The sequence below is a fragment of the Nerophis ophidion genome, linkage group LG28 (genome assembly GCF_033978795.1).
Source record: "Nerophis ophidion isolate RoL-2023_Sa linkage group LG28, RoL_Noph_v1.0, whole genome shotgun sequence".
Classification (NCBI taxonomy): domain Eukaryota; kingdom Metazoa; phylum Chordata; class Actinopteri; order Syngnathiformes; family Syngnathidae; genus Nerophis; species Nerophis ophidion.
Window position 1 is genome coordinate 18,497,729 of NC_084638.1, and position 26,465 is coordinate 18,524,193.

A 26,465-nucleotide genomic window follows, 5' to 3' on the forward strand; every position below is an offset into this window, starting at 1 on the left:
CAGCATTTCTCAAAGTGTGGGGCGGGCCCTACTGGTGGGGAATAGAGACATGACAGGTGGGGCACGAGGAACGGGAGGAAATTTCACTTTACATTTTTTTTTTAATTATATTCTTAGATTTTTTTTTTTTTTACTATGCTTTCATTTTGTATACAGACTGTAAATAACTTTGTGATTCTGTCTGTGAAATCTGTTATGTAAATAAATGTGAATTACTTATTTTTCCGCTAGGCTTTACATTTCTAGGTAGGAGCGAAAGTTTGACAGATATAGCAACAGTAACTAATGGGGGCGGGGCTAAGCGGAACAATCTTTCACGCGGACGGGTAGCAGGCTAATGTGTGGACCACAATTACACAAAATGGATACATTTGTGACTCGCACCTCAAAGGTCGTCAAATCAGAGCCAGCGCCTGCAGAGAAACAAAAATCCGACGGGCTTAATTAACCTAAAAGCCAAACGAAAAGAAACTATGATGAAGGGTATCTTGCTCTTGGATTTACGGCAACGGTGGTGGGGGCAGAGGAGAGACCCCTGTGTGTTCTGTGTCTAAAACCGCTAGCAGCAGACAGCATGAGACCCAGCAAATTAAAGAGACACCTCGAGACCACACACCCCAATCACGTCAATAAGCCACTTGATTTCTTTCAAAGAAAACTGGCAGAATAGATATTTTATTTAGTATTGAACTTGATGTTATTTTATGTTTTTGAGTTTGAATGTATACAACTTGAATGTTACTTGATGTTCAATACATTTAGAAATGTTAAACTTGGCATTAACGTTCTGTTGGGGCAATGGGGGCAGGTGGGGCTTGAAAACTCCCCATTGTCCAAAGTGGGGGATGACAAAAAAAAGTTTGAGAACCACTGAGTTACAGTAAATGCTTCGTTTAAAAAAATCAACATTTAAAAAAAAAAATTATGCGATGGGAGTTAGTGGCGCCCCATGCGTCATTCATTACAATGACAGAAGCGTAAAAGTGGTTGAAATTGTGGCGATACACCTTGTTCATTTTCATATTCTTGTTCCCTTTTACTACGAGATAAGATATTATTTTTTATACATACATTACTAAAACATACAAGCATTTCATTAAGATGGTGCCGCTGTAGTGGCTGCTGGTGGCAGGAGCTCTGTGCTCTTGTGTCATCCTTTTCTGTTCCTGCTGTTTCCCTCTTGTTTTCATGTGGGGTTTTGTTGCCCTTTGTTTGGGGACCCTTTGTGACCGTGTGACAATGGGTGGCACTTTCATAACTTATGCGGTGCTTTTTTGTGAACTTCTAGATCTGCCTAGCAGGATGCCTTTTGGCCATGGAGACCAGCTACTGGGTCTCCCAGAGTCCATTTGGAGAGACTGGAGGAGATGCGGATGAAGAGACAGGGCTGCGGAGCTGGCGCTGAGCGCCGGTACGGACAAGCTTCACAGTGCCTTGGCTGAATGAGCAGGTATTGGACACTTCGGGCTCCTTGCACGGATCCTCGGTCATCCATGCGAACTGGACACCGGCCGAGAGTTGGTGGGCGGCTCTCTTGGTTGCCCACATTTGAGGTCCTCTCCAAGGTTCTCATAGTCATCATTGTCACTGGCGTCCCACTGGGTGTGAGTTTTCCTTACCCTTATGTGGGTTCTTCCGAGGATGTCGTATTCATAGTGGCTTGTACAGTCCTTTGAGACATTTGTGATTTAGGGCTATATAAATAAACATTGATTGATTGATTTTTTTATAAGACACAAAAACAAATGAAAATAATAAGATGTCCCGTCTTCAGAGATGAGAAGAAAAAAAAATATAGCTCCATATATAATATTAAAAAAATGCACACAACTTAAAAAGTAACTACAGGACAACATATAACAGTAGAAGATGATAAGCACTACATACAACATGAAATATACATTCATATTAAACATGCTGTGTTTTTAAAGTACATTTAGCACAATCACTGTTTAAGTGTTTTTAAATCCCTGCAGCTTCCGTGACTGTTACACACTTGTGTTTACTGACCTGATACTTATAACGGAACATCTTATCACACACAGTGCAACTAAATGGTTTCTCTCCAGTGTGTGTTCTCATGTGTGTGGTCATGTGTTGCTTTGTGGAGGAACACTTCTTACAAACAGGGCAAGTAAAAGGTTTCTCTCCGGTATGTGTTCTCATGTGCGTGGACATGTTAGGCTTAGTGGAAAAACTCTTCTTACAAACAGAGCAAGTAAAAGGTTTCTCTCCAGTATGTGTTCTCATGTGTCTGGTCATGACAATCTTAATGGAGAAACTCTTTTTACAAAAAGAGCAAGTAAAAGATTTCTCTCCTGTGTGTGATTTCATGTGTCTAGTCAGTTTTTGCGCTGTGGAGAAACTCTTCTTACAAACAGAGCAAGTAAAAGGTTTCTCTCCAGTATGTGTTCTCATGTGTGAGGTCATGTCAGGCTTTCTGGAGAAACTCTTCTTACAAACAGAGCAAGTAAAAGGTTTCTCTCCAGTGTGTGTTTTCATGTGTCTGGTCATGTCAAGCTTTCTGGAGAAACTCTTCTTACAAACCGAGCAAGTAAAAGGTTTCTCTCCAGTATGTATTCTCATGTGTCTTGTAAAATTAGTCTTGTGTCTAAATGATTTCCCACATTCAGAGCAGTGAACGTGTTTTTTGTTAGTGTGATGTCTCGTATCATCTTTAGAGTCATTTTTACTCTCCAAAGGTTTTTGGATGTGGTCACTGTGATCAGAAGAGTCTGACATCATGTGGTCCATGTCTGACAGTGGAGCAAAAATGCTGTCTGGTTCTGACTTTATATCTTCACAATGCTGTCCATCAGCTTCTGTGACGTGTTGACTTACAAGCTCCGCCCCTCTGTTCTCCTCACTTTGACTGTGATGAAGCTGTAAGGACTGAGCTTCATCTTCATCATCAGCCTCCTCCAACCTTTGAAACTTCTCCCACAGTTCCTTCTCTTCCTTTTTAATGTGGGAGGGGGCCTGTAGCCCCTTCTGTCCCACACTGGAGCTCCACTCCTGCTGCTTGGAGGGAATATCTTCATGACTCTCTGCTGACACCTGCCGGACGTCTGCAGAACATAAAACACAAATGAGGTGTTACTGTATTGAAGTTTGCAGTATTCAAACTATTCACATGTGAGGTAGGCCAAATAGACATTGATAGGCAAACAACCCGGAAAATGTAGTAAGCAAAGCTACAAGTTACTCTCAATTAAATGTAGCTAAGCTATCCTCAGAGAATTGTAGCAAGCTACACTACAAAAGTAGCTCGCCACATCAAAGCTACATTTAAGAGCATTTCTATCTATTGGCCCACATGTATAATATCAATGTTAATGTAACTGAGAGTGTACACAGGGACCCAGTGAGAGAACTACATGTCTTCAACTCATCACTGAGCGTGTTTCACCTCTTAACTCCTACAACTGAAATACATTTGCATTTTATAATCCTTCTTACGTTACCTATTTCAAAAATCAATATCCCCGTAAATAATAGTTTTCTCCTCTTAATTGAAATAACCTAAGAATACAAGCTGGAAGACTGTTGCTTTACTCGAAACATAATTTCCAAGGTTTTTAAAAACACAATTTCTGAAAATCTTAACACATTAGAACTTATATGGATTGGTATGTCCATAGTAGCACACTTTGTGTATTATTCTAATGACCCTTTATAGAAGTTGAATTATTAGGTCTGTGTTTGTTTTATAAACATTTCTCCAAACTTCAACACAATATGTTAAATATGGAAAAATAAAAGAATAATATAACATATGCAGACATGTCTTATTCAGCATGTTTTACTTTATAAAGAGTAGCAATAGATTTGGATATGTTTCCCTTTACTGTATTTTTCGGATTATAAATCGCTCCGGAGTATAAATCGCACCGTCCGAAAATTCATAATTAGAGAAGGAAAAAAATAACATATATAAGTGTCACTAAAGTATAAGTTGCATTTTTGGGGAAATTTATTTGATAAAATCCAACACCAAGAATAGAAATTTGATAGACAATTTAAAATAAATAAAGAATAGTGAACAAAAGGCTGAATAAGTGTATGTTATATGACGCATAAATACCAAACTGAGAACGTGTCTGGTATGTTAACGTAACATATTATTGTAAGAGTCATTCAAATAACTATAACATATAGAACATGCTATACGTTTACCAAACAATCTGTCACTCCTAATTGCTAAATCCCATGAAATCTTCTTCCTCGATGTCGCTTCTAAACAACTCTGCCAACTCCAAAGTAGACAATGTGCTGCTTCCTCTTCTATCGGTACGTCTAGTCTCTTACGTGAATGAGATAAAATATATTTTTTGATATTTTACAGCCATGTGTTAATAATTTCACACATAAGTCCCTCCAGGGTATAAATTGCATCCCCTTGCCGAACTATGACATTTTATTGTATTTTTAATCCGAAAAATATGGTATATATTCAAAATAATTTACCATCAATTATTCTTCCCAATAATTTAGTTTCTTTTACTCTATCAATTTCCACTTGATTTAAATTTAGATTTAATTCACAATTTGTCCTTGCACCACTAAACACCACAAATGTAGTGTTCTTATCATTTAATGATAACTTATTAATATCAAAACATTTTTTTAGCTGAATCAACTCAACCTCTATTAACCTCAACACTTCCTTCAAGTCTTCTCCTGAACAATATACATATGTATCATCTGCAAACAATACATTTCAATCAATCAATCAATCAATGTTTACTTATATAGCCCTAAATCACTAGTGTCTCAAAGGGCTGCACAAACCACTACGACATCCTCGGTAGGCCCACATAAGGGCAAGGAAAACTCACACCCAGTGGGACGTCGGTGACGATGAAGACTATGAGAACCTTGGAGAGGAGGAAAGCAATGGATGTCGAGCGGGACTAACATGATACTGTGAAAGTTCAATCCATAATGGATCCAACACAGTCACGAGAGTCCAGTTCAAAGCGGATCCAACACAGCAGCGAGAGTCCCGTTCATAGCGGAGCCAGCAGGAAACCATCCCAAGCGGAGGCGGATCAGCAGCGCAGAGATGTCCCCAGCCAATACACAGGCAAGCAGTACATGGCCACCGGATCGGACCGGACCCCCTCCACAAGGGAGAGTGGGACATAGAAGAGAAAGAAAAGAAACGGCAGATCAACTGGTCTAAAAAGAGGGTCTATTTAAAGGCTAGAGTATACAAATGAGTATTAAGGTGAGACTTAAATGCTTCTACTGAGTTGGCATCTCGAACTGTTACCGGGAGGGCATTCCAGAGTACTGGAGCCCGAACGGAAAACGCTCTATAGCCCGCAGACTTTTTTTGGGCTTTGGGAATCACTAATAAGCCGGAGTCCTTTGAATGCAGATTTCTTGCCGGGACATATGGTACAATACAATCGGCAAGATAGGATGGAGCTAGACCGTGTAGTATTTTATACGTAAGTAGTAAAACCTTAAAGTCACATCTTAAGTGCACAGGAAGCCAGTGCAGGTGAGCCAGTACAGGCGTAATGTGATCAAACTTTCTTGTTCTTGTCAAAAGTCTAGCAGCCGCATTTTGTACCAACTGTAATCTTTTAATGCTAGACATGGGGAGACCCGAAAATAATACGTTACAGTAATCGAGACGAGACGTAAAAAAGGCATGGATAATGATCTCAGCGTCTTTAGTGGACAGAATAGAGCGAATTTTAGCGATATTACGGAGATGAAAGAAGGCCGTTTTAGTAACGCTTTTAATGTGTGACTCAAAGGAGAGAGTTGGGTCAAAGATAATACCCAGATTCTTTACCGTGTCGCCTTGTTTAATTGTTTGGTTGTCAAATGTTAGAGTTGTATTATTAAATAGAGTTTGGTGTCTAGCAGGACCGATAATCAGCATTTCCGTTTTTTTGGCGTTGAGTTGCAAAAAGTTAGCGGACATCCATTGTTTAATTTCATTAAGACACGCCTCCAGCTGACTACAATCCGGCGTGTTGGTCAGCTTTAGGGGCATGTAGAGTTGGGTGTCATCAGCATAACAGTGAAAGCTAACACCGTATTTGCGTATGATGTCACCTAGCGGCAGCATGTAGATGCTGAAGAGTGCAGGGCCAAGGACCGAACCCTGGGGAACTCCACACGTTACCTTAACGTAGTCCGAGGTCACATTGTTATGGGAGACACACTGCATCCTATCAGTAAGATAAGAGTTAAACCAAGACAGGGCTAAGTCTGACATACCAATTCGTGTTTTGATACGTTCTAATAAAATATTATGATCGACTGTATCGAAAGCAGCGCTAAGATCGAGGAGAAGCAACATAGATGACGCATCAGAATCCATCGTTAGCAATAGATCATTAGTCATTTTTGCGAGGGCTGTCTCCGTGGAGTGATTTGCCCTGAAACCGGATTGAAAGGTTTCATATAGATTGTTAGACGCTAAGTGTTCATTTAACTGCTCCGCAACAATTTTTTCGAGGATTTTTGAAATAAAGGGAAGGTGAGACACCGGTCGGTAGTTTACCATGCGGTCAGGATAGACGTTAGGTCTTTTAAGAAGAGGATGAATAACCGCTTTTTTGAATGCTAGGGGAACAGTGCCCGAGGAGAGTGATAAGTTTATAATATTTAGCACTGATGGACCTAATAATACAAAGAGCTCCTTGATCAGTTTCCCAGGAAGAGGGTCAAGTAAACATGTTGTTTGTTTTATTCCATTTACACGTTGTAACAATTCCTCTAATGTTATTTCCTCAAAACGAGAGAAACTATTTTGGAGGGCAGTATCCGCCGTATATACCATCGTGTCAGTGTTAATAGAACCCCGTTGTAGCTGGGACACATTGTCTTTAATCTCCTTTCTAATGACTTCAATTTTCTTACTAAAGAATTGCATAAAGTCATCAGCTGAGTGGGTGGAGCTACTGGAAGGGGTCCCTCGTTGGGTTAGCGATGCTACCGTACTAAACAAAAATTTAGGATCGTTTTTATTACGGTGGATGAGATTTGAGTAATATTTAGCTTTAGCTAAGGTAAGCATGCGTTTATAAGTTATTAAACCATCACTCCATGCTTGATGGTGCACCTCAAGTTTAGTCGTGCGCCATTTGCGTTCCAGCTTTCTACATAATAATTTCTGAGCTCTAGTTTCTTCTGTAAACCACGGGGTGCGCTTTTTTGGAGCCTTTTTTAACTTTAGTGGTGCTATGTTATCAATGGTTTCGCGCAGGGCGTCGTTAAAGTTGTTAGTGAGGTTATCAATAGAGCCCACATACTTTGGGAATGGTGCCATTACCGAGGGCAGTAGGTCAGCAAGAGTTGTCGTTGTGGCCGTATTAATGTTGCGGCTGCAATAGCAGTTATTATTATTAATAGTTTGACGAACATGCGTCTGAACCTCGAATTTTATAAGGTAATGATCGGACAATACTTTAGTATACGGGAGTATCGTAACTTTGGAAACGGTGATACCCCTGACAAGCACTAGGTCTATCGTATTACCGTTGCGATGCGTGGGTTCATTTATTATTTGTGTGAGACCACAGCTATCAATTATAGTCTGGAGCGCTACGCACGGTGGGTCCGATGGGGTATTCATATGATATTAAAGTCCCCCATTATGATTATATTATCGGCGTGTGTCACTAGATCAGCAACGAACTCTGAGAATTCATTGATAAAGTCCGAATAGGGCCCTGGGGGGCGGTAGATAACAGCCAGGTGTAGAGGGAGCAGTGTGACAGACCTCATAGTAAGCACCTCAAATGATTTATATTCATTATTTATGTTAGGACTAAGGTTAAAGTTTTCGTTGTATATTAGTGCGACCCCCCCCCCCCCCCCCCCCTTTTAAGCGGACGGGCAATATGCGCATGTGTAAAGTTAGGAGGACATGCCTCATTTAGCGCAAAAAAGTCGTTTGGTTTAAGCCAGGTTTCGCTGAGACCGATGACGTTAAGATTGTTGTCTCTGATGATATCATTAACTAACAACGTTTTGGGAGACAATGATCTTATGTTTAAAAAACCTGTATTATAGGTAGTGGGCTGTTTTAGGGAATTTTTGATCAAATTATCCGTAGTAGCAATATTAATAATGTTGTGTTTATTATGCCCAGTGCATTTAGTATAATTACGACCATATCTAGGAATTGATACGACGGGAATTTTCCGATTGTTTGATTGTTGCTTTGATAAACTGCACGCATCATGGTTAGCCACCTCAATAACGGGGATTTTCCGATTGTTTGTTTGTTGCTTTGATAAGCTGCACGCATCATAGTTAGCCACCTCAGTAAAACACATATCCAACTCTGAAACACTCAAAGCAGAAAAAACTTGTTCTAATTTAACTGACTCCTTACCCAGACCAGTAGTCTCGCATCTTTCATTTAAATATGGCTGCAGGATGGAGGGAAGTGGTGTTCTGTGGGGATTAGCCTTCTGCTTTGTTTTTAGCCCCGCTCGGCATCCGCGTCTCCGATCACACCGCTGGCGTCTGCTCCGTAGACGGCCCCCGCTTCTACTATACTCCGCTGCTTCACAGGCCGCTGGATGTAGCCATCGACGTATTCCCATGCTAGTTAGCAGGTTTAGCACGCACGCGTCTATCAGTCCAAAACGGCCCCATATGTCCACATCCAGAAGTGTCTGGCGGTCGTACGTGATCATGGACTGACCACGATGTGAGTTTGTAGAATTGTCCGGTATTTCTGCCAAATGTTCCATCTTTAGCAGGAGCTCCGCGAGGTCGCAGCCCGTCCGGGCGCCGCCATCTTGGATTATTCAATGTATTAGATACGGAACAAACATCATTTAAATAAAGTATAAATAACTTGGGTCCCAATACCAAGTCTCGTGGAACTCCACATATACATATACACATATATATATATATATGTGTGTGTGTGTGTGTGTGTGTGTGTATATATATATGTATATATATATATATATATATATATATATATATATATATATATATATATATATATATATATATATATGAAGAGTTCATATGCAAAAGCAGATAAATCCATTTTGACCGATTCTGTATATTAACGATTTTCTGCCTGCTGGTGTTGTCGGTACATATACAAGCATACAATGGTTTATTTAATATCAACATAAGCAAGTCATGAAAGCCTAAACTTTTACGAAATGCTGATGTAATGAATGGCTTTCAAATAAGAGTGTTTGATGTGGTTTTACGTCAAAAGCAGATATATCCAAATTATGATATGTTGCAAAAACAGATATCTCCAAAATCGTTTTCTTTGCGGTCGTTATTTCGCATAATATTCAAGATAAAGATAGAGAGAAAAACAGAACGTGAAATTTATCGAAAGCCACATTTCAAGGTAACAACTGTTCACATTTATTTACTTCATTATTTAACAGTTTCGATCCCTTGGTACGTAGAAATCTAGCTGTCCCTGCGAACATTGTTTTTTCGTACTTGCTAACCGGACATGCTTTTCTGGAACTGTGACCTCACATATTTACCTTGTGCTTTTCAGCACAAAATGAAAAAACAAAAAAACAGTGTTGCAATGAAGACAATGTTTTATTAATAAAAACAAGCACAAATGCTCAACCTGGTTTGCCTATCAAAAACACTCCTGTGCAGATAACAGCTCACTCATCATCGCTATCGACATTAGCTCCATGCTCGACAACATCGTTTAACGCAGCGGTGTAAAACTCACGGACACGCGTGCTAGCGCCAACATCAAATAACTTCAACACGTCAGTTTTTTTCGCTGGCTTAACAGTGTTCACAGGAGAAGCTTCCAAATTATTCATGCGTGGATAACAACACTGAGTGACTCCGTGCGCGCCGCCATTCTGTTTGTCACGTGATCCCGTACTGCAGCGCTGGTTGGGCAAACGGATATATCGGCTTTTGTGGAAGATGATCCATGGCGCTTATCGGCCTTTGCAATAAATCGCTGAACTAAATGACGTTAAAAGCGGCATTTGTCTGCATTTGCAAACAAATTGATTTTGGTATAACACAATAGAAGTGGCGGACTATATATTACAGAGGCTGGGCTAAACTTTATCAAAATGGCGTTTATCGGTTTTTGCGTATGAACTCTTCATATATATATATATATATATATATATATATATATATATATATATATACATATATAATTATTTATATATATATATATAAATATATGTATATATATATACATATATACATATTTATATATATTTACACATATATATATATATATATATATATATATATATATATGTATATATATATATATATATATATATATATATATATGTATACACACACACATATACATATATTATAGGTGTTCCAACAGGACAATGACCTCAAACACACGTCAAAAGTGGTAAAGGAATTGCTAAATCAAGGTTTTAGAATGGCCTTCCCAAAGTCCTAACTTAAAGGGGAACATTATCACAATTTCAAAAGGGTTAAAAACAATAAAAATCAGTTCCCAGTGGCTTGTTGTATTTTTTTAAGTTTTTTTTCAAAATTTTACTGGTGCCCGAATATCCTTAAAAAAGCTTTAAAGTGCTTGATTTTCGCTTTTTGCGATGCGACTATCCATTTCCCTGTGACATCAGATAGTGCTGCCAATGTAAACAAACAACGGCAAATACCACAGCAAGATATAGCGACATTAGCTCGGATTCAGACTCGGATTTCAGCGACCTAAGCGATTTAACAGATTACACATGTATTGAAATGGATGGTTGGAGTATGAAAGTATTGAAGAAGAAACTGAAGCTATTGAGTGAATAGCTATTGACGCTATTCATAGCCATAGCATGGCCGAATAGCTGCGTTAGCATCGCCGGTAAAATACACTGACCAAACAATCAAGACTTTCGCATCTCGTGACACTGGAGAAACTTAAATCCTTCGATTGGTAAGTGTTTTTTCGCATTAAATGTGGGTGGAAGTAAACGTAATATAGTTTCAAATGCATCTGCAGGTTATCCATACATCTCTGTGCCATGTCTGCTTTAGCACCGCCGGTAAATAGCATGTTAGCATCGATTAGCGTAGCATGTTAGCATCGATTAGCTGGCAGTCAACATCAACAAAATTCACTTTTGTGAATTTGTTGACTTTATAGTTGGAAATGCATCTGCAGGTTATTCATACATCTCTGTGCCATGTCTGCTTTAGCACCGCCGGTAAATAGCATGTTAGCGTCGATTAGCGTAGCATGTTAGCATCGATTAACTGGCAGTCACGCCGCAACCAAATATGTCTGATTAGCACATAAGTCAACATCAACAAAACCCACCTTTGTGATTTCGTTGAATTTATCGTTGCAAATGCATCTGCAGGTTATCCATACATCTCTGTGCCATGTCCGTCATCGCCGGTAAAATGTGGAGACACTTTGGCACATTCAATGGGGGTCTGGCGGCAGACACTTTCGCATCTTCGGGCCAGTGGTGCAACTTGAATCCCTCCCTGTCAGTGTTGTTACACCCTCCGACAACACACCGACGAGGCATGATGTCTCCAAGGTTCCAAAAAATAGTCGAAAAAACGGAAAATAACAGAGCTGAGACCCGGTGTTTGTAATGTGTTGAAAATGAAAATGGCGGCTGTATTACCTCGGAGACGTCACATTCTGACGTCATCGCAAAAAGAGCGATAAACAGAAAGGCGTTTAATTCACCAAAATTCACCCCTTTAGAGTTCGGAAATCGTTTAAAAAAATATATGGTCTTTTTTCTACACCATCAAGGTATATATTGACACTTACATAGTTCTGGTGATAATGTTCCCCTTCAAACGTGTGGACAACGCTGAAGAAGCTAGTCCATGTCAAAAAAAAAACAAATTTAGTTGAACTGCACCAAGTTTTTCAAGAGTGGTCAAAAATTCAACCAGAAGCTTGTGGGTGGATACTAAAAGCGCCTTTTTGCAGTGAAACTTGCCAAGGCACATGTAAGCAAATATTAACATTGCTGTATGTATACTTTTGACCGAGCAGATTTGGACACATGTTCAGTAGACCCATAATAAATGTATAAAAGAACCAAACTTAATTAATGTTTTTAGTGAACAACAAGTATGTGTTCCAATCACTTTATCACAAAAAAAAGAGGCATAAAAATGATTGGAAACTCAAGCCAGCCATGACATTATGTTCTTTACAACTGTAGTAAACTTTTGATCACGAATGTACATACATACATACATATACACCCACACAAACATAGACACTAGGGATGTCATGGTGTGAACATTTCTTATTCCGGTTATCATGATAATCGTGGTATTTTTCAAATTTGCTCAAAATTTTCTAAAATTACTTTTTTTTAAACAAGTTTTATTTAAAAAAAAAAACACGTTCAAAAGTATGTACTTTGAGAAGAAACATTATTGTAGATAACGTCACATGTACCTCCATTGGAAATTAATGAAAGAAATATAAGCATTATTAACAAAGTACAAAACCTGTTTCCATATGAGTTGGGATATTGTGTTGGATGTAAATATAAACGGAATACAATGATTTGCAAATCCTTTTCAACCCATATTCAAGTGAATGCACTACAAAGACAAGATACTTGATGTTCAAACTCAAAATTTTGCAAATAATAAATGACTTAGAATTTCATGGCTGCAGCACATGCCAAAGTAGTTGGGAAAGGGCATGTTCACCACTGTGTTACATCACCTTTTCTTTTAACAACACTCAATAAATGTTTGGGAAATGAGGAAACTAGTTGTTGAAGTTTTGAAAGTGGAATTCTTTCCCATTCTTGTTTTATGTAGAGCTTCAGTCCTTTAACAGTCTCCGCTGTTGTATTTTACGCTTCATAATGCGCCACCCATTTTCCATGGGAGACAGGTCTGGACTGCAGGCGGGCCAGGAAAGTACCCGCACTCTTTTTTTACGAAACCACGCTGTTGTAAAACATGCTGAGTGTGGCTTGGCATTGTCTTGCTGAAATAAGCAGGGGCGTCCATGAAAAAGACGTCCTTAGATGGCAGCATATGTTGTTCCAAAACCTGTATGTACCTTTCAGCATTAATGGTGCCTTCACAGATGTGTAAGTTACCCATGCCTTGGGCACTAATGCACCCCCATACCATCACAGATGCTGGCTTTTGAACTTTGCATCGATAACAGTCTGGATGGTTCACTCCCCTTTGGTCCGGATGACACGATGTCGAATATTTCCAAATACATTTTAAAATGTGGACACAGAATACTTTTCCACTTTGCATCAGTCCATCTGAGATGATCTCGGGCCCAGAGAAGCCGACTGCGTTTTTGGATGTTGTTGATAAATGGCTTTCGCTTTGCATAGTAGAGCTTTAACTTGTACTTACAGATGTAGCGACAAACTGTATTTAGTGACAGTGGTTTTCTGAAGTGTTCCTGAGCCCATGTGATGATATCCGTAAGAGATTGATGTCAGTTTTTGATACAGTGCCGTCTGAGAGATCGAAGGTCACGGTCATTCAATTTTGGTTTCTGGCCATGCCGCTTACGTGGAGTGATTTCTCTAGATTCTCTGAACCATTTTTGGATGATATTATGGACCGTAGATGTTGAAATCCCTAAATTTCTTGCAATTGCACTTTGACAAAACTTGTTCTTAAACTGACTACTTGCTCACGCAGTTGTGGACAAAGGGGTGTACCTCGCCCCATCCTTTCTTGTGAAAGACTGAGCATTTTTTGGGGAGCTGTTTTTATACCCTATCATGGCACTCACCTGTTCCCAATTAGCCTGCACACCTGTGGGATGTTCCAAATAAGTGTTTGATGAATATTCCTCAACTTTATCAGTATTTATTGCAACCTTTCTTAACTTCATCGTCACGTGTTGCTGGCATCAAATTCTAAAGTTAATGATTATTTGAAAAACATTTTTTTTATGAGTTTGAACATCAAATCTGTTGTTTTTGTAGCATATTTAACTGAATATGGATTGAAAAGGATTTGCAAATGATTATATTCCATTTGTATTTACATCCAACACAATTTATCAACTCACATGGAAACGGGGTTTGTATATTTTTGGAAGATGAGCTACAAGTTTTAGAAGCTGATTGCTAAACAGATGCAGTTTTAGTGAAACACTAAGCATCATGTAGCACTATTGCTATATGCTAAATAAGATAATACAAACGATCAACATAAAAAAACAATCACTTACTGACAATGTCTGCTCTCACCGGGATGCCGACTGATTGGATGTTTATATCTTTCAGCAAAAGACATGTTCTCTCCGTTTAGATGATATATTGAGCATGATCCTCACTCCTCTGGTCAAAAATGCTGGGAAGAAATGAGCATCTTGCTGTCTCTTCCTAGCGACGTCTTTGGGTTTAAAACTAATTTGACCAACTTCTCTGTGTATGGCTACGACTTTCGCCGATGCAAGCGTGAGGCATGATTTATAATCGAGAACAAACTTTTACCAACTCAGAGGTGATGCAGCAACAGCTCAGGAGCTAGTTTACCTTTCTGCGAGCAAGGAGACGTTTGACTAAAAGTAGTTCCTTGAAGTTAGCTCTTACAATTACAATGCTGCTAAAGCTTGGCTAATATACAGGTCACTACAAGTAAATGGAGTAATGTTGGTGATTTAAAGGGGCTTTAAAAGGCACAATAGAGGACTACCATTACCTATAATGTTAGCCGACTTGTAGTAGCAGATTTTTACTATTTAGCATAATTATTGGATGACATCTAGATGTTGTGCTTACTTGGATTGTGATGAAGCTGTGAGGACTCAGGTGGTTTGTCTTCATGCTCTTCAGTCTTCACAGAAACAACAGTCAGTGGAAACTTGCTGAGATCCACCTCCTCCTGCCCTGGAAGAAACTCTTCCTCCTGAGTAACCCAGAGATCCTCCTCTTCCTGTTTAATGTGGGGGGGCTGTGGATCCTCCTGCTGCTGAAGGGGGCGTTCTTCTTGACGAGCGTTCATCTGTTGGACGTCCGCGAGACAACACAAACAAACTTCAGCTCAGATGTGTCGAATATTTTTTAGTCTATCAAATATAATATTTTCCAAGTGGACTGACACCACTTTGGAGTGATGTTTTTCTACACATGGAATAATCATCAGTTATTGATTATTATGAATTGTGTAATTTATCTTGTTTTTGGCATTTACATTAATTATTGATAAAAAGTAACAACTTATAAAAAACCTCCTGCTGGGATTTTCATACCGTCATGACTAAGTCAGTCTGCAAAAATAAAAGTTTCATTGTGCTCCAGCATCAAGTGACGCCAACTCGCCAACCTTGACGTGCACCTCCAAAATAGTCCCACCTCACGTCAACGGTGACCAGGACTGCAGAGCTGTGATTAGTTGGCTTTATTTTACGCAAAATATCCTCTCCTTGTTAATAATAATAATAATAATGGATTAGATTTATATCGCGCTTTTCTATTGTTAGATACTCAAAGCGCTCACAGAGAAGTGGGAACCCATCATTCATTCACACCTGGTGGTGGTAAGCTACATCAGTAGCCACAGCTGCCCTGGGGTAGACTGACGGAAGTGTGGCTGCCGATTTGCGCCTACGGCCCCTCCGACCACCACCAATCATTCATTCATCATTCATTCACCAGTGTGAGCGGCACCGGGGGCAAGGGTGAAGTGTCCTGCCCAAGGACACAACGGCAGCGATTTGGATGTCAATAGGTGGGAAGCGAACCTGCAACCCTCAGGTTTCTGGCACGGCCGCTCTACCCACTACGCCATGCCGCCCCATATGAGTATATATATATATATATATATATATATGTATATATATATATATATATATCTATATATAGATATATATATATATTAGAACATTTGGGTACCTCATTATTTGATTACAATATTGATGCGTATTCAATTTGTGTACAGTATATTAAAGGCCTACTGAAATGAGATGTTCTTATTAAAACGGGGATAGCAGGTTCATTGAATGTGTCATACTTGATCATTTCGCGATATTGCCATATTTTTGCTGAAAGGATTTAGTAGAGAACATCGATGATAAAGTTCACAACTTTTGGTCACTAACAGAAAAGCCCTGCCTTTACCGGAAGTAGCAGACGATGACGTCACCCGTTGATGGCTCCTCACATCTTCACATTGTTTTTAATGGGAGCCTCCAACAAAAAGAGCTATTCGGACCGAGAAAACGACAATTACCCCATTAATTTGAGCGAGGATGAAAGATTTGTGTTTTAGGATATTGATAACGACGGACTAGAAAAAAAACAAGAAAAAAAAAAAAGTAAAAAAAAAAAATGCAATTGCATTGGGATGGATTCAGATGTTTTCAAACACATTTACTAGGATAATTCTGGGAAATCCCTGATATTTCTATTGTGTTGCTAGTGTTTTAGTGAGTTTAACAGTACCTGATAGTCGGAGGTGTGTGTCCACGGGTGTGTTGACGCCAGTGTCTGAGGGAAGTCGACGGCAGCTTTATGGACGGCGCAAGCTCAGCTGATCTCCGGTAAGAAGCGACTTTTTACCACAATTTTCTCACCGAAACCTGCTGGTTGACATTTGGTCGGGATCCATGTTCGCTTGACCCTTCTGATCCATAGTTAAGTTTCACCTCCTGGAATTTTAAACAAGGAATCACCGTGTGTTTGTGTGGCGAAAAGCTAAAGCTTTCTGAACTCCATCTTTCTACTTTGAATTCTCCAATATTAATTGAACAAATTGCAAAATATTCAACAACACAGATCTCCAAAATGCTGTGTAATTATGCCGTTAAAGCAGACGACTTTTAGCTGTGTGTGTGTGCGGTGCTCATATTTCCTAACAGTCCGTGACGTCACGCGTACACATCACATTACGCAATGTTTTCAAGCAGAAACTCCCGGGAAATTTAAAATTGCAATTTAGTAAACTAAAAAGGCCATATTGGCATGTGTTGAAATGTTAATATTTCATCATTGATATATAAACTATCAGACTGCGTGGTGGGTAGTAGTGGGTTTCAGTAGGCCTTTAAAGCCATTTTTAATATTTACATTTACTTCACTAAATATTTATTTAAGCCTGACTGAATAAGCATTAATCACTCACAATTGTGCAAATAGTGTATTCGTAATAACAAGCATCAGTGTATTTAATTTCCATGATATGTCTGCCCGAATGCAGTTGCGATAGACTCCAGCACTCTTCGCAACCTCAAAAGGAACAAGCGGTAGAAACATGGTTGGATGTTATCAAGGTAATAGAAGTGCGTGCAAACAACATCATTTGTATTTATTGCTAATAAAGTTAGCACCAACACATACAGATGCAATGTATGTGTAATACATTATATTAAACTGTGATAATAATAATAAAATAATTTTAATAATTGTATTTTTATCCTGTAAAGCGTCTTTGAGTACACTGAAAAGCGCTATACCAAATAAAATGTATTATTATTATTATAATACCATGTGACTTATTCCAGACTTAAATTACGAGACGTTCGTTCCTTTCTCGTAACAAATATTTAATGATGTTAGGCGTGACTGTAATATAGAACAAAACAATTAAAGTAATAAATAATTCAATAAAATTCTCATAGAGAACATATAAAATACATTCCTCAAAAAAAACCCTGCTAGCATTTGCTACAAAGGCCTGCTAACGGGCTAACGCTAGCACGTTAGCTTCGAACAACATATCAGGTGAATAACAGAAACAATATAAAAAAATAAAATTTATATTACCTCATAAGCCGAGTGTATAAGAGAGGAGTGGAATATATTCTTCCTATTGTTACACCAGCAACTCTTAAATGGGACTGTTTTTGTTGTTGTGTGGCCGGGCGAAGGAAATGTGCACCACTCACTTTTGTCCCAGTGAAACACGTGCTTGGCCAACATTTGTTCTGCGGTGGAGAACACCTCGCACACGTCACACAGGAGGAAGAACAAAATAAGATGGCGTCTGGCGGAGAATACGTTGTTTTGGTTATTATGGTTTCTAGGTATTAATTACAACGTACATGTGCTCATGTGTGTCGTTTAACGGAGTAAACGTCGTTATTAATTGTTTGCATGCGGATACATTAGTCTGAGTGCACTTTGAAGTGTTGGCCTAGCCTGCTGGTTAGCTTAGCTTGTTAGCTGCTAACAAACAGAGGCGGAAGTGATCGACACATCAAAGCAGAGATCCAATGTAAGTGTAAAGTGTTTTTATTGTGTGAACATGTCTACATTACAAATGATGTGAGTGTTGGTGAGTCAGCGACTAACTGCTGACGTTGAAGAAATGTTTGTGATGTTAGAAAAAAAGAAAAAAACGATAGCAGAGTACAAGGAGGAATTTTGACCAACAAAAGAGGAGAAAGAGCGAAAATATCATCTACTGAATGCTGTTTTCAAGAAACATCAAGTTGTGTTACACATCCATCCATCCATCTATCTTCCTCTGCTTATCCAAGGTCGGGTCGCGGGGGCAGCAGCCTAAGCAGGGAAGCCCAGACTTTCCTCTCCCCAGCCGCTTCGTCCATCTCGTCCGAGGGGATCCCGAGGCGTTCCCAGGCCAGCCGGGAGACATAGTCTACCCAACGAGTCCTGGGTCTTCCCCGTGGCCTCCTACAGGTCGGACGTGCCCTAAACGCCTCCCTAGGGAGGCGTTTGGGTGGCATCCTGACCAAATGCCCGAACCACCTCATCTGGCTCCTCTCCATGTGGAGGAGCAGCAGCTTTACTTTGAGCTCCTCCCGGATGACAGAGCTTCTCACCCTATCTCTAAGGGAGAGCCTTATTTCGGCCGCTTGTACCTGTGATCTTGTCCTTTCGGTCATAACACAAAGCTCATGACCATAGGTGAGGATGGGAACGTAGATCGACCGCACCGATCCGCCTGTCAAACTCATAATCCTCTGTTCTCTCACTCGTGAACAATACTCCTAAGTACTTGAACTCCTCCACTTGGGGATGGGAATTCCACCCTTTTCCCGACGAGAACCTTGGACTCGGACTCGGAGGTGCTGATTCTCATCACAATCGCTTCACACTCGGCTGCGAACCGATCCAGTGAGAGCTGAAGATCCTGGCCAGTTGAAACCATCAGGACCAAATCATCTGCAAAAAGCAGAGACCTAATCCTGCAGCCACTAAACCGGATCTCCTTGACTGCGCCTAGTAATTCTTTCCATAGAAGTCCAACCCTCACTGGAAAAGTGTCCGACTTACTGCGGACCAAGTTCTGACACTGATCATACAGGGAGCGGATTGCCACAATCAGACAGTCCGATACCCCATACTCTCTAAACACTCCCCACAGGACTTCCCGGGGTACACGGTCGAATGCCTTCTCCAAGTCCACAAAGCACATGTAGACTGGTTGGGCAAACTCCCATGCACCCTCAAAGACCCTGCCGAGAGTATAGAGCTGGTCTACAGTTCCACGACCAGGACGAAAACCACACTGTTCCTCCTGAATCCGAGGTTCGACTATGCGGCATAAACTCCTCTCCAGTACACCTGAATAGACCTTCCCGGGAAGGCTAAGGATGCTTATACATATTGACACAAATATAAAAAAAACACTAACCTTTTGACGGATGCTTTTGCAATTTTTCGATTTGATCTTTCACAACACCTAGTGGCCACAATAATTAATGAAGTCAAGCTCCTGCCTTACAAAGTTGAACGAGGAGGACACGTTTGTTACTGGATACTTTCTATCAGACTTCTGTTTTGGAAACTTTGTGTACGTATTAAGCAAATATATTTATTTAATATGCTTAAATGTGCTGTTTTAGCTTAGCTGTTGTGTAGCTGCTAGCTCCTCCAAAGTGCAGCCCATAGCTATGTTTTTAAAACGGGGAGTGTTGAAAATGTGGTATTTGCGTGTCGGTCCAATCGGCGGCAGCTACGCCCTGTTTCGTCATTGGACCTAAGTCTTTGGCTTGGTAGGCGGGTACAAGCCTACCAAGCCAGGTAGTACAAGCACGAGCATGGAGGAGCCTTTGTTTAGGTGTCGCACCTTGGTGGTCGTGCCGTCAGGTAACACCAGGAAGGTTCCTTCTGTGAGATATTGACTGGTGTTTTTTTTTGTCCCTGGACTCCGACTTCATATCTGGTGTTGTCCTTCAGACCTTGGCCAAGAAGCCACGTGAACAGTGGCAAGAATGTGGGCAATAAGAGTGTATGTGCGTGGGCATGAACTTGCACCCAGTTTCAACTGGAACTCAGGACATATGATTAGTTGCACGGCCTATTCTAATCTATATCAAATTTTTCTTAATCACTTCAACCTTCATTATCTTGATCATATCCCAACTTTAGCTACCTGTAAAAATGAGTGACTTATCCTAGTCCATTTGTAAATAAATAGTTTTCCTTGATTATAGTCTCCTCACTTGAACCAGACAGTCATTAGGACAAAAGACCCTGCGAGGACTTTGCCCTTTAAAAGGGAAAGCCAAAAAGGACAGTATTGGGATGAATTCATCACATTTACTTTGTGGCATTTTCTGATTAATATATTCTGTTTTTGTTACTTGGGGCGGTATAGTTTGGTTGGTAGAGTGGCCGTGCCAGCAACTTGAGGGTTCCAGGTTCGATCCCAGCTTCTGCCATCCTAGTCACTGCTGTTGTGTCCTTGGGCAAGACACTTTACCCACCTGCTCCCAGTGCTACCCACATTGGTTTAAATGTAACTTAGGTATTGGGTTTCGCTATGTAAAGCGCTTTGAGTCACTAGAGAAAAGCACTATATAAATATAAATCACTTCACATGATATCTTGTTGTTCTATTTTCTAATTTCAAGGGGAACTGCACTTTTTGGAATCATTCACAGTCCCTATGTAAGTTAAAGTTAAGGTCCCAGCGGTAGTCACACACTAGGTGTCACGGCTCGGACACACACAAGTGCGCAATCTGTCGGGAGCCGGGCTGCGCGCGTCATCCGGCGCGCCTCTGACCACGCGCATGTCACTCAAGCCGCGGCAGGCAGCTGCGCTCCATCTGTAATCAACGCAGCCGGCACTAATGAAAGAGAGGAGTACAAGAACCCCCGCCACCAGTGATCCTTTGCCAGAACGTAGCAACTGTACCGTAAGCTCGTCTCCAGCATCCTACTTGAATTTTTGATCCTGATCTCTGTGTCTTTTTCGTTGCGTTAATTGTCGTGTCTTTCCTCACCCCACAGCTCCCTGTGTGCGTTCCCGAGCCACGCTGTGTGTCGTGTGCTTTTTGGATTCCCCTTGTCTTCCTCTGGCTTCCTGGTTTTCGATCCCTTGCTCGCCCCCGGACAAACGACGACTCTCTCCTGCCTTTCGACCACGCTTCTGCCTTGGACTTCCCTACCTGCCTTGCCCGCGCCTGACAGCTCAGCTCCTCTCAACACGCACCTCCAACACTTGCGGTAAAGAACACCTCCCGTTAAATTCCACACATAGTCTTGCACCCATTTCATCTTTGTTACATACACATCAGATTTGACATACACATATATATATATATAGAATAATATAGTATAATATTATATAATAATATATAATATAGTTTTGTATAATATATTATATCAAATAATATATTATATAAATGATATTGAAATATTATTGTATAGATATATATTATATTATATATATATATACATACAGCATTAGATATATCCTTGTTAAAATAAAGACGCCCCAGGCTATAAGCTTTTCCCAGTCTCTGTGCCGTCTCCTTCTCCCTGAAACCTTCACACTATGAGTGGTTAAATTATCCTCTGCATATGACCCATCCCCAAGTGCACCCCCTGGGAGGTGAGGGCAGCGGAGCCGCACTCAGGAATCATTTGGTGATTTAACCACCACCACTTGATGCTGAGTGCCAAGCAAGGAGGCAATTGGTCCCATTTTTTTAGTCTTTGGTATGACTCGGCCAAGATTTGAAATCACGACTTTCCAGTCTCAGGGCAGACACTTTAACCACAAGGCCACTGAGCAGGTCGATGGTTAATGCATCCTAAATAGAAAATAAACCTTTGCAAAAGTTAGCTTACAATTGAGTCATGGGTAGCCGCTCTATTCTGCCTTTAAAGTGCTCTAAATAACATCCTAAAACCCCCTTCAACATTTTAAATACATACTGTAAATATATATGTAATGTAGTAACATTCTTAATAACATGTCATATTTACATATCTTGCTCATTTTAAGCATACAATGTCTGCTCTCACTGGGATGCCGAATGATGGGATGTTCATATCTTCCCGTTTAGATGAAGTATTAATCATCACAAAAAGGGTTAAAAAAAGGGTGGGTGCAAAAGAGCGTATTTTTGTGTCTTTCTTGCCATCTCCAGGTCCAAGTTGGATGTCAAAGTTGACCCAGTTCTCGGTTTATGTCCACAACCTTCTACTACATTAGTGAGAAGCATGAATTATAATCTAGAATTAGCTTTCACCATTTTAGAGGCGGGAAAGCAGCTCATTATGTCAATATAACAGCGTAAGCTAGTTACTTCTGTGATCAATGCGCCGCTAAAAGTAGGTCCTTAATGTTAGCGCTTATAATAACAATATCACTAATACTTGGTTAATATTCAGGTCACAAAATGTAAATGGAGTATTGTTGGCAGTTTTTGGATGTTTTTTTTTTAAGGACTTTGTGGGTCTAATAGAGGAGCTCTAATTGACTCCAATGTTAGCTGATTTTTGCTCAGGTTTATTTACTCATTAAAATCCATTATAGTTTAAAACATATGTCTTACATAAGGATTGTGAATGATAGGCGAAATTTTAAAAAAGTGCAGTTTCTTTTGAATTTGTCAGATAAGTAAACAGTCCTTCAAATTAAAGATGTAAAACAATTGAGGTTTTTTTTATAGATAGTATCCACTATGAAGTTACATAGCACACAAGGGAAAGTACATTCATATACACATGAAGTACACATATGTGTAATAATCATGTTAACCACCAAAATATCGTCTTGCTCTCCTAAAGCCAATATCGAGTATCTTTTGGTGAGCTGACCGTATCGTCACACCCTTAAATAAAAGCACACCAACCCCATGACATGACACTTCCACGTGATGTAGAACAGGAGTACAACATTTTAAACATACGCACACATCTGAAGAATATAAAAAATAAATATATTTGGTGAGCCAAACAAAATTACTCGGCAAACCAATGTTTGGTATGGGCGATATGACCTCAAATCTATATCCTAATAACAATATATGTCACGATGTATCATTTGGTATATACAGTAAATGATAATAGAATAATTTCAAAGCGGGTTACAAAGGCTCCTAATTTGACAGCTGACATATGCAGTAACTTATAGTGTCATTTCTAATTGTATTATTTTGTAGAAACAATTATTATTAATGTACTTGTTTTTTTGCTGTTAATATTTGGTTACTTTATTTGAGAAAATAATACTGGAAATTATGTAATATTTTACTGCATATTTCAGCACCTAAATCTGGAGCCTGTATAGCCTGTTTTCAAAATGGTTCTATTAGTAATTCTATTTGAAATTATGTATCGCAAAATCAATTTTAAACCATATCATTCATCCATGTAAAAAGTCCTGTCGTCCTGGTTTGTTTTTCTTTTCCTGTGAATAATGTTGTAAAGAGCAGCGTGTTCATGCGTCACTGAGATTTCAAGAAAGTTCTTTCGATAACTTTTTTTTCCTAAGTGCATGTAAAAGTACTGAATGTATTGTGTGACTGAGCACAGATGGTGTGTTTGTTTTGCAGACGTCTGTGAAGAACATCTTTACCCTGAGCAACAGAAGTGGAGCTTCAGGATGCAGACGGAGGAGCCACAGCCCTCCCACATTAAGAAGGAAGAGGAATGCTCACAGACCACTCACATCAAAGAGGAAGAGGAGGACACACTGACATCCCATTTTAAAGAGGAAGTGGTGGATCCACTGAGCCCTCACATTAAGGAGGAAAAGGTGGATCCACCTACATCCCTTTTTAAAGAGGAAAAGGAGGACCCACTGACACCCCATTTTACAAAGGAATCGGTGGATCCACTGACCCCTCACATTAAGGACGAAGAGGAGGACCCACTGAGCCCTCACGTTAAAGAGGAAGAGGAGGAACACAGCATCAGTCAGCAAGGAGAGCATCTTGAAGAACTGGAAGAGGTTGATGTCACCAACATGCCAGTGACTGGTGTCCCTATGAAGAGTGAAGGTGATAAGGTCAAAGGTGAGAGTGAGGAGAAGAGAGAGGCGGAGCCTCCAAGCAGCAGCTCAACACAACACATGACAACAGAAGCTGATGGAGACCACTGTGGAGGATCACAAGCAGACAAGCTCTTAGCTCCACTATCAGATAGTGAGGACACAACGTCACACTCTCCTGACACTGATGATGAAGACTCTAAAGATGATAAGACATGTCACACTGACAACACTCACTTCAAGTGTTCTCTCTGTGACAAAACTTTTAAATCTCTTCGTAATATGAAAAGACACACGATAACACACACTGGAGAAAAACCTCTTTCATGTTCAGTCTGCGGTCAAGGTTTAACTCATAGGCACTATTTGAAAGTACACATGAGAATTCACACTGGAGAAAAACCCTTTTCTTGCTCAGAATGCGGTAAAAGTTTTGTAAGAAATGAAAGTTTAAAAGCACACATGAGAACACACACTGGAGAAAAACCTTTTTCATGTACAGTCTGCGGTAAATATTTTGCTCATAAGCAACATTTGGAAATACACATGAGAATACACACTGGAGAAAAACCTTTTTTCTGCTCAGAATGTGGTAAAAGTTTTGTAAGAAATCAAAATTTAAAAGAACATTTGAGAACACACACTGGAGAAAAACCTTTTTTATGTACAATCTGCGGTAAAGATTTTACTAATAGTAAACATTTGAAAAGACACATGAGAACACACACTAGAGAAAAACCTTTTTCGTGTTCAATCTGTGGTAAAGATTTTACTCAGAGGGACGATTTAAAAAAACACATGAGAATACACACTGGAGAACAACCTTTTTCATGTTCAATCTGTGCTAAAGATTTTACTCGGAGGCACCATTTAAAAAAACACATGAGAATACACACTGGAGAACAACCTTTTTCATGTTCAATCTGTGGTAAAGATTTTACTCAGAGGGACCATTTAAAAATACACATGAGTACACACAGTGGAGAAAAACCTTTTTCCTGCTCAGAATGTGGTAAAGCTTTTTTACGAAGAAGCAATTTGAAAAGACACATGATAACACACCCAGGAGAGAAAGTGTTGAGTTGCAGTGTGTGTGGTGAAAGATTCTCTTATAAGTACCAGTGTAAGAAACACAAGTGTGCTGGTGAGAACAGCAGCAGCAAATGAAAATGCAGGATTAGAAATAAACTGTCAAAACTTAACTTTGACCTTCTAACAACATCAGCACATAGAGTCTAACATTTATAGATTAGATATAGATTTTTGCTTTTTTCAGTCAAGTACATGTTTTAATATACATTGTGTACTTTTATTTAAAAATGAAGGCAACACTTTGACTGTCAAGGTGAGAATAAACAGGACAAAACATGTTGCAAATACTTTTTATGTGTATAGAAATATTCAGAAATCATTTTTAATTATTTATGATGTTATAGATAAAATCCTTTATATGATGTACATATGGAGCCTGCGGCTTAATTTGACTCAGCACGGGGAACCTTACCTGGCCCGGACACGGAAAGGATTGACAGATTGATTTTTTGATTTTTTGTTCATACCTTTGCTTTTGAGTACACATAAATCCCTCTTAGGTCATATTTACTGGTTCACATCTGAAACATCTTCTGGACCACTTCTGAAAGCATCTTATTTTTTACTTTATACAAGATCATTTACTTTTAAAATGTGTGACTTTATGAATCATTTGTTGGGTCTTGGTCCATTATTTTAATTATCCTTATTACTCTCTTTTGTAATATGAATATTGTTTTATATGTATGTCCCCTTTATGCAATATGTAGATTAGAGGAAATAGCAACATTATATGTGGACGGTTATGAAGGATAGTTTTGTTTTTAATAATCTACATTTCTTATTAAAAAAAATACACGACAATTGTTGTTAAAAGTTGTTTTTTTCCCCTTTTTTTAGAATCCCTCAAACATTATCAATGTCAGAAAACATGGGACATTTTAGAATGTTAGGGAAAAGTCCAAAATGCACATCATTCCAGAGAGCTTTACTGTACATCCAGCCATTTGTTCTACCACTTGTCCCTTTCATTTTATATGTATAACCTTTAATCACAAACTTGACCGCCAAAGAATGTTGCGTTTTGGAGAAAATCCTTCTGTCAGAGTGCTGTTCAACACAGTAAAGAGGAACCTAAGGAGGCGCAGGACGCTGAGTAAAACACTTCTTTTACTGCGGAAATCTACTCACAAAAAAAAATCCAAACAGGAGGTAACAAAAAGTGACGGTGCGAAAAAAAACAGACAAAATGTGCATTGTAGAAAAAAGAACGAAAGCTACTCATAT

General features: G+C 39.6%; 2 protein-coding genes across 7 annotated transcripts in view; one reads left to right on the forward strand and one right to left on the reverse strand.

Annotated features, from left to right (window-relative positions):
• Positions 1 to 125: 125 nt before the first annotated feature.
• LOC133545393 (zinc finger protein 501-like) overlaps positions 126 to 26,465 on the reverse strand; it is a 399,721-nt gene continuing 373,381 nt past the window's right edge. The window contains exons 1-4 of one of the 3 annotated variants that reach the window (XM_061890931.1): positions 17,718 to 17,860; positions 16,398 to 16,603; positions 14,736 to 14,958; positions 126 to 3,068 (exon numbers count right to left, since the gene is read on the reverse strand). In XM_061890931.1, coding sequence (XP_061746915.1) covers positions 1,963 to 3,068; positions 14,736 to 14,958 — 1,329 coding nt within the window. In that variant the 5' untranslated portion in view covers positions 16,398 to 16,603; positions 17,718 to 17,860 and the 3' untranslated portion in view covers positions 126 to 1,962. Of the gene's footprint in view, positions 3,069 to 14,735; positions 14,959 to 16,397; positions 16,604 to 17,717; positions 17,861 to 26,465 lie in introns of those variants that run through there. The other 2 variants (XM_061890933.1, XM_061890932.1) reach the window with 2 other exon arrangements.
• LOC133545420 (zinc finger protein OZF-like) lies at positions 17,859 to 26,042 on the forward strand. Of its 4 annotated transcripts, none has more exons than XM_061891004.1 (4): positions 17,859 to 18,168; positions 18,434 to 21,060; positions 21,155 to 21,370; positions 23,710 to 26,042. In XM_061891004.1, the coding sequence occupies exon 4, from the start codon at positions 23,760 to 23,762 to the stop codon at positions 25,311 to 25,313; it is 1,554 nt and encodes a 517-aa protein (XP_061746988.1). In that variant the 5' UTR covers positions 17,859 to 18,168; positions 18,434 to 21,060; positions 21,155 to 21,370; positions 23,710 to 23,759; the 3' UTR covers positions 25,314 to 26,042. The 4 variants fall into 4 exon arrangements, with proteins under 4 accessions (XP_061746988.1, XP_061746989.1, XP_061746990.1 ...); XM_061891005.1 differs by having other exon boundaries at positions 20,774 to 21,060; XM_061891006.1 differs by lacking the exon at positions 18,434 to 21,060.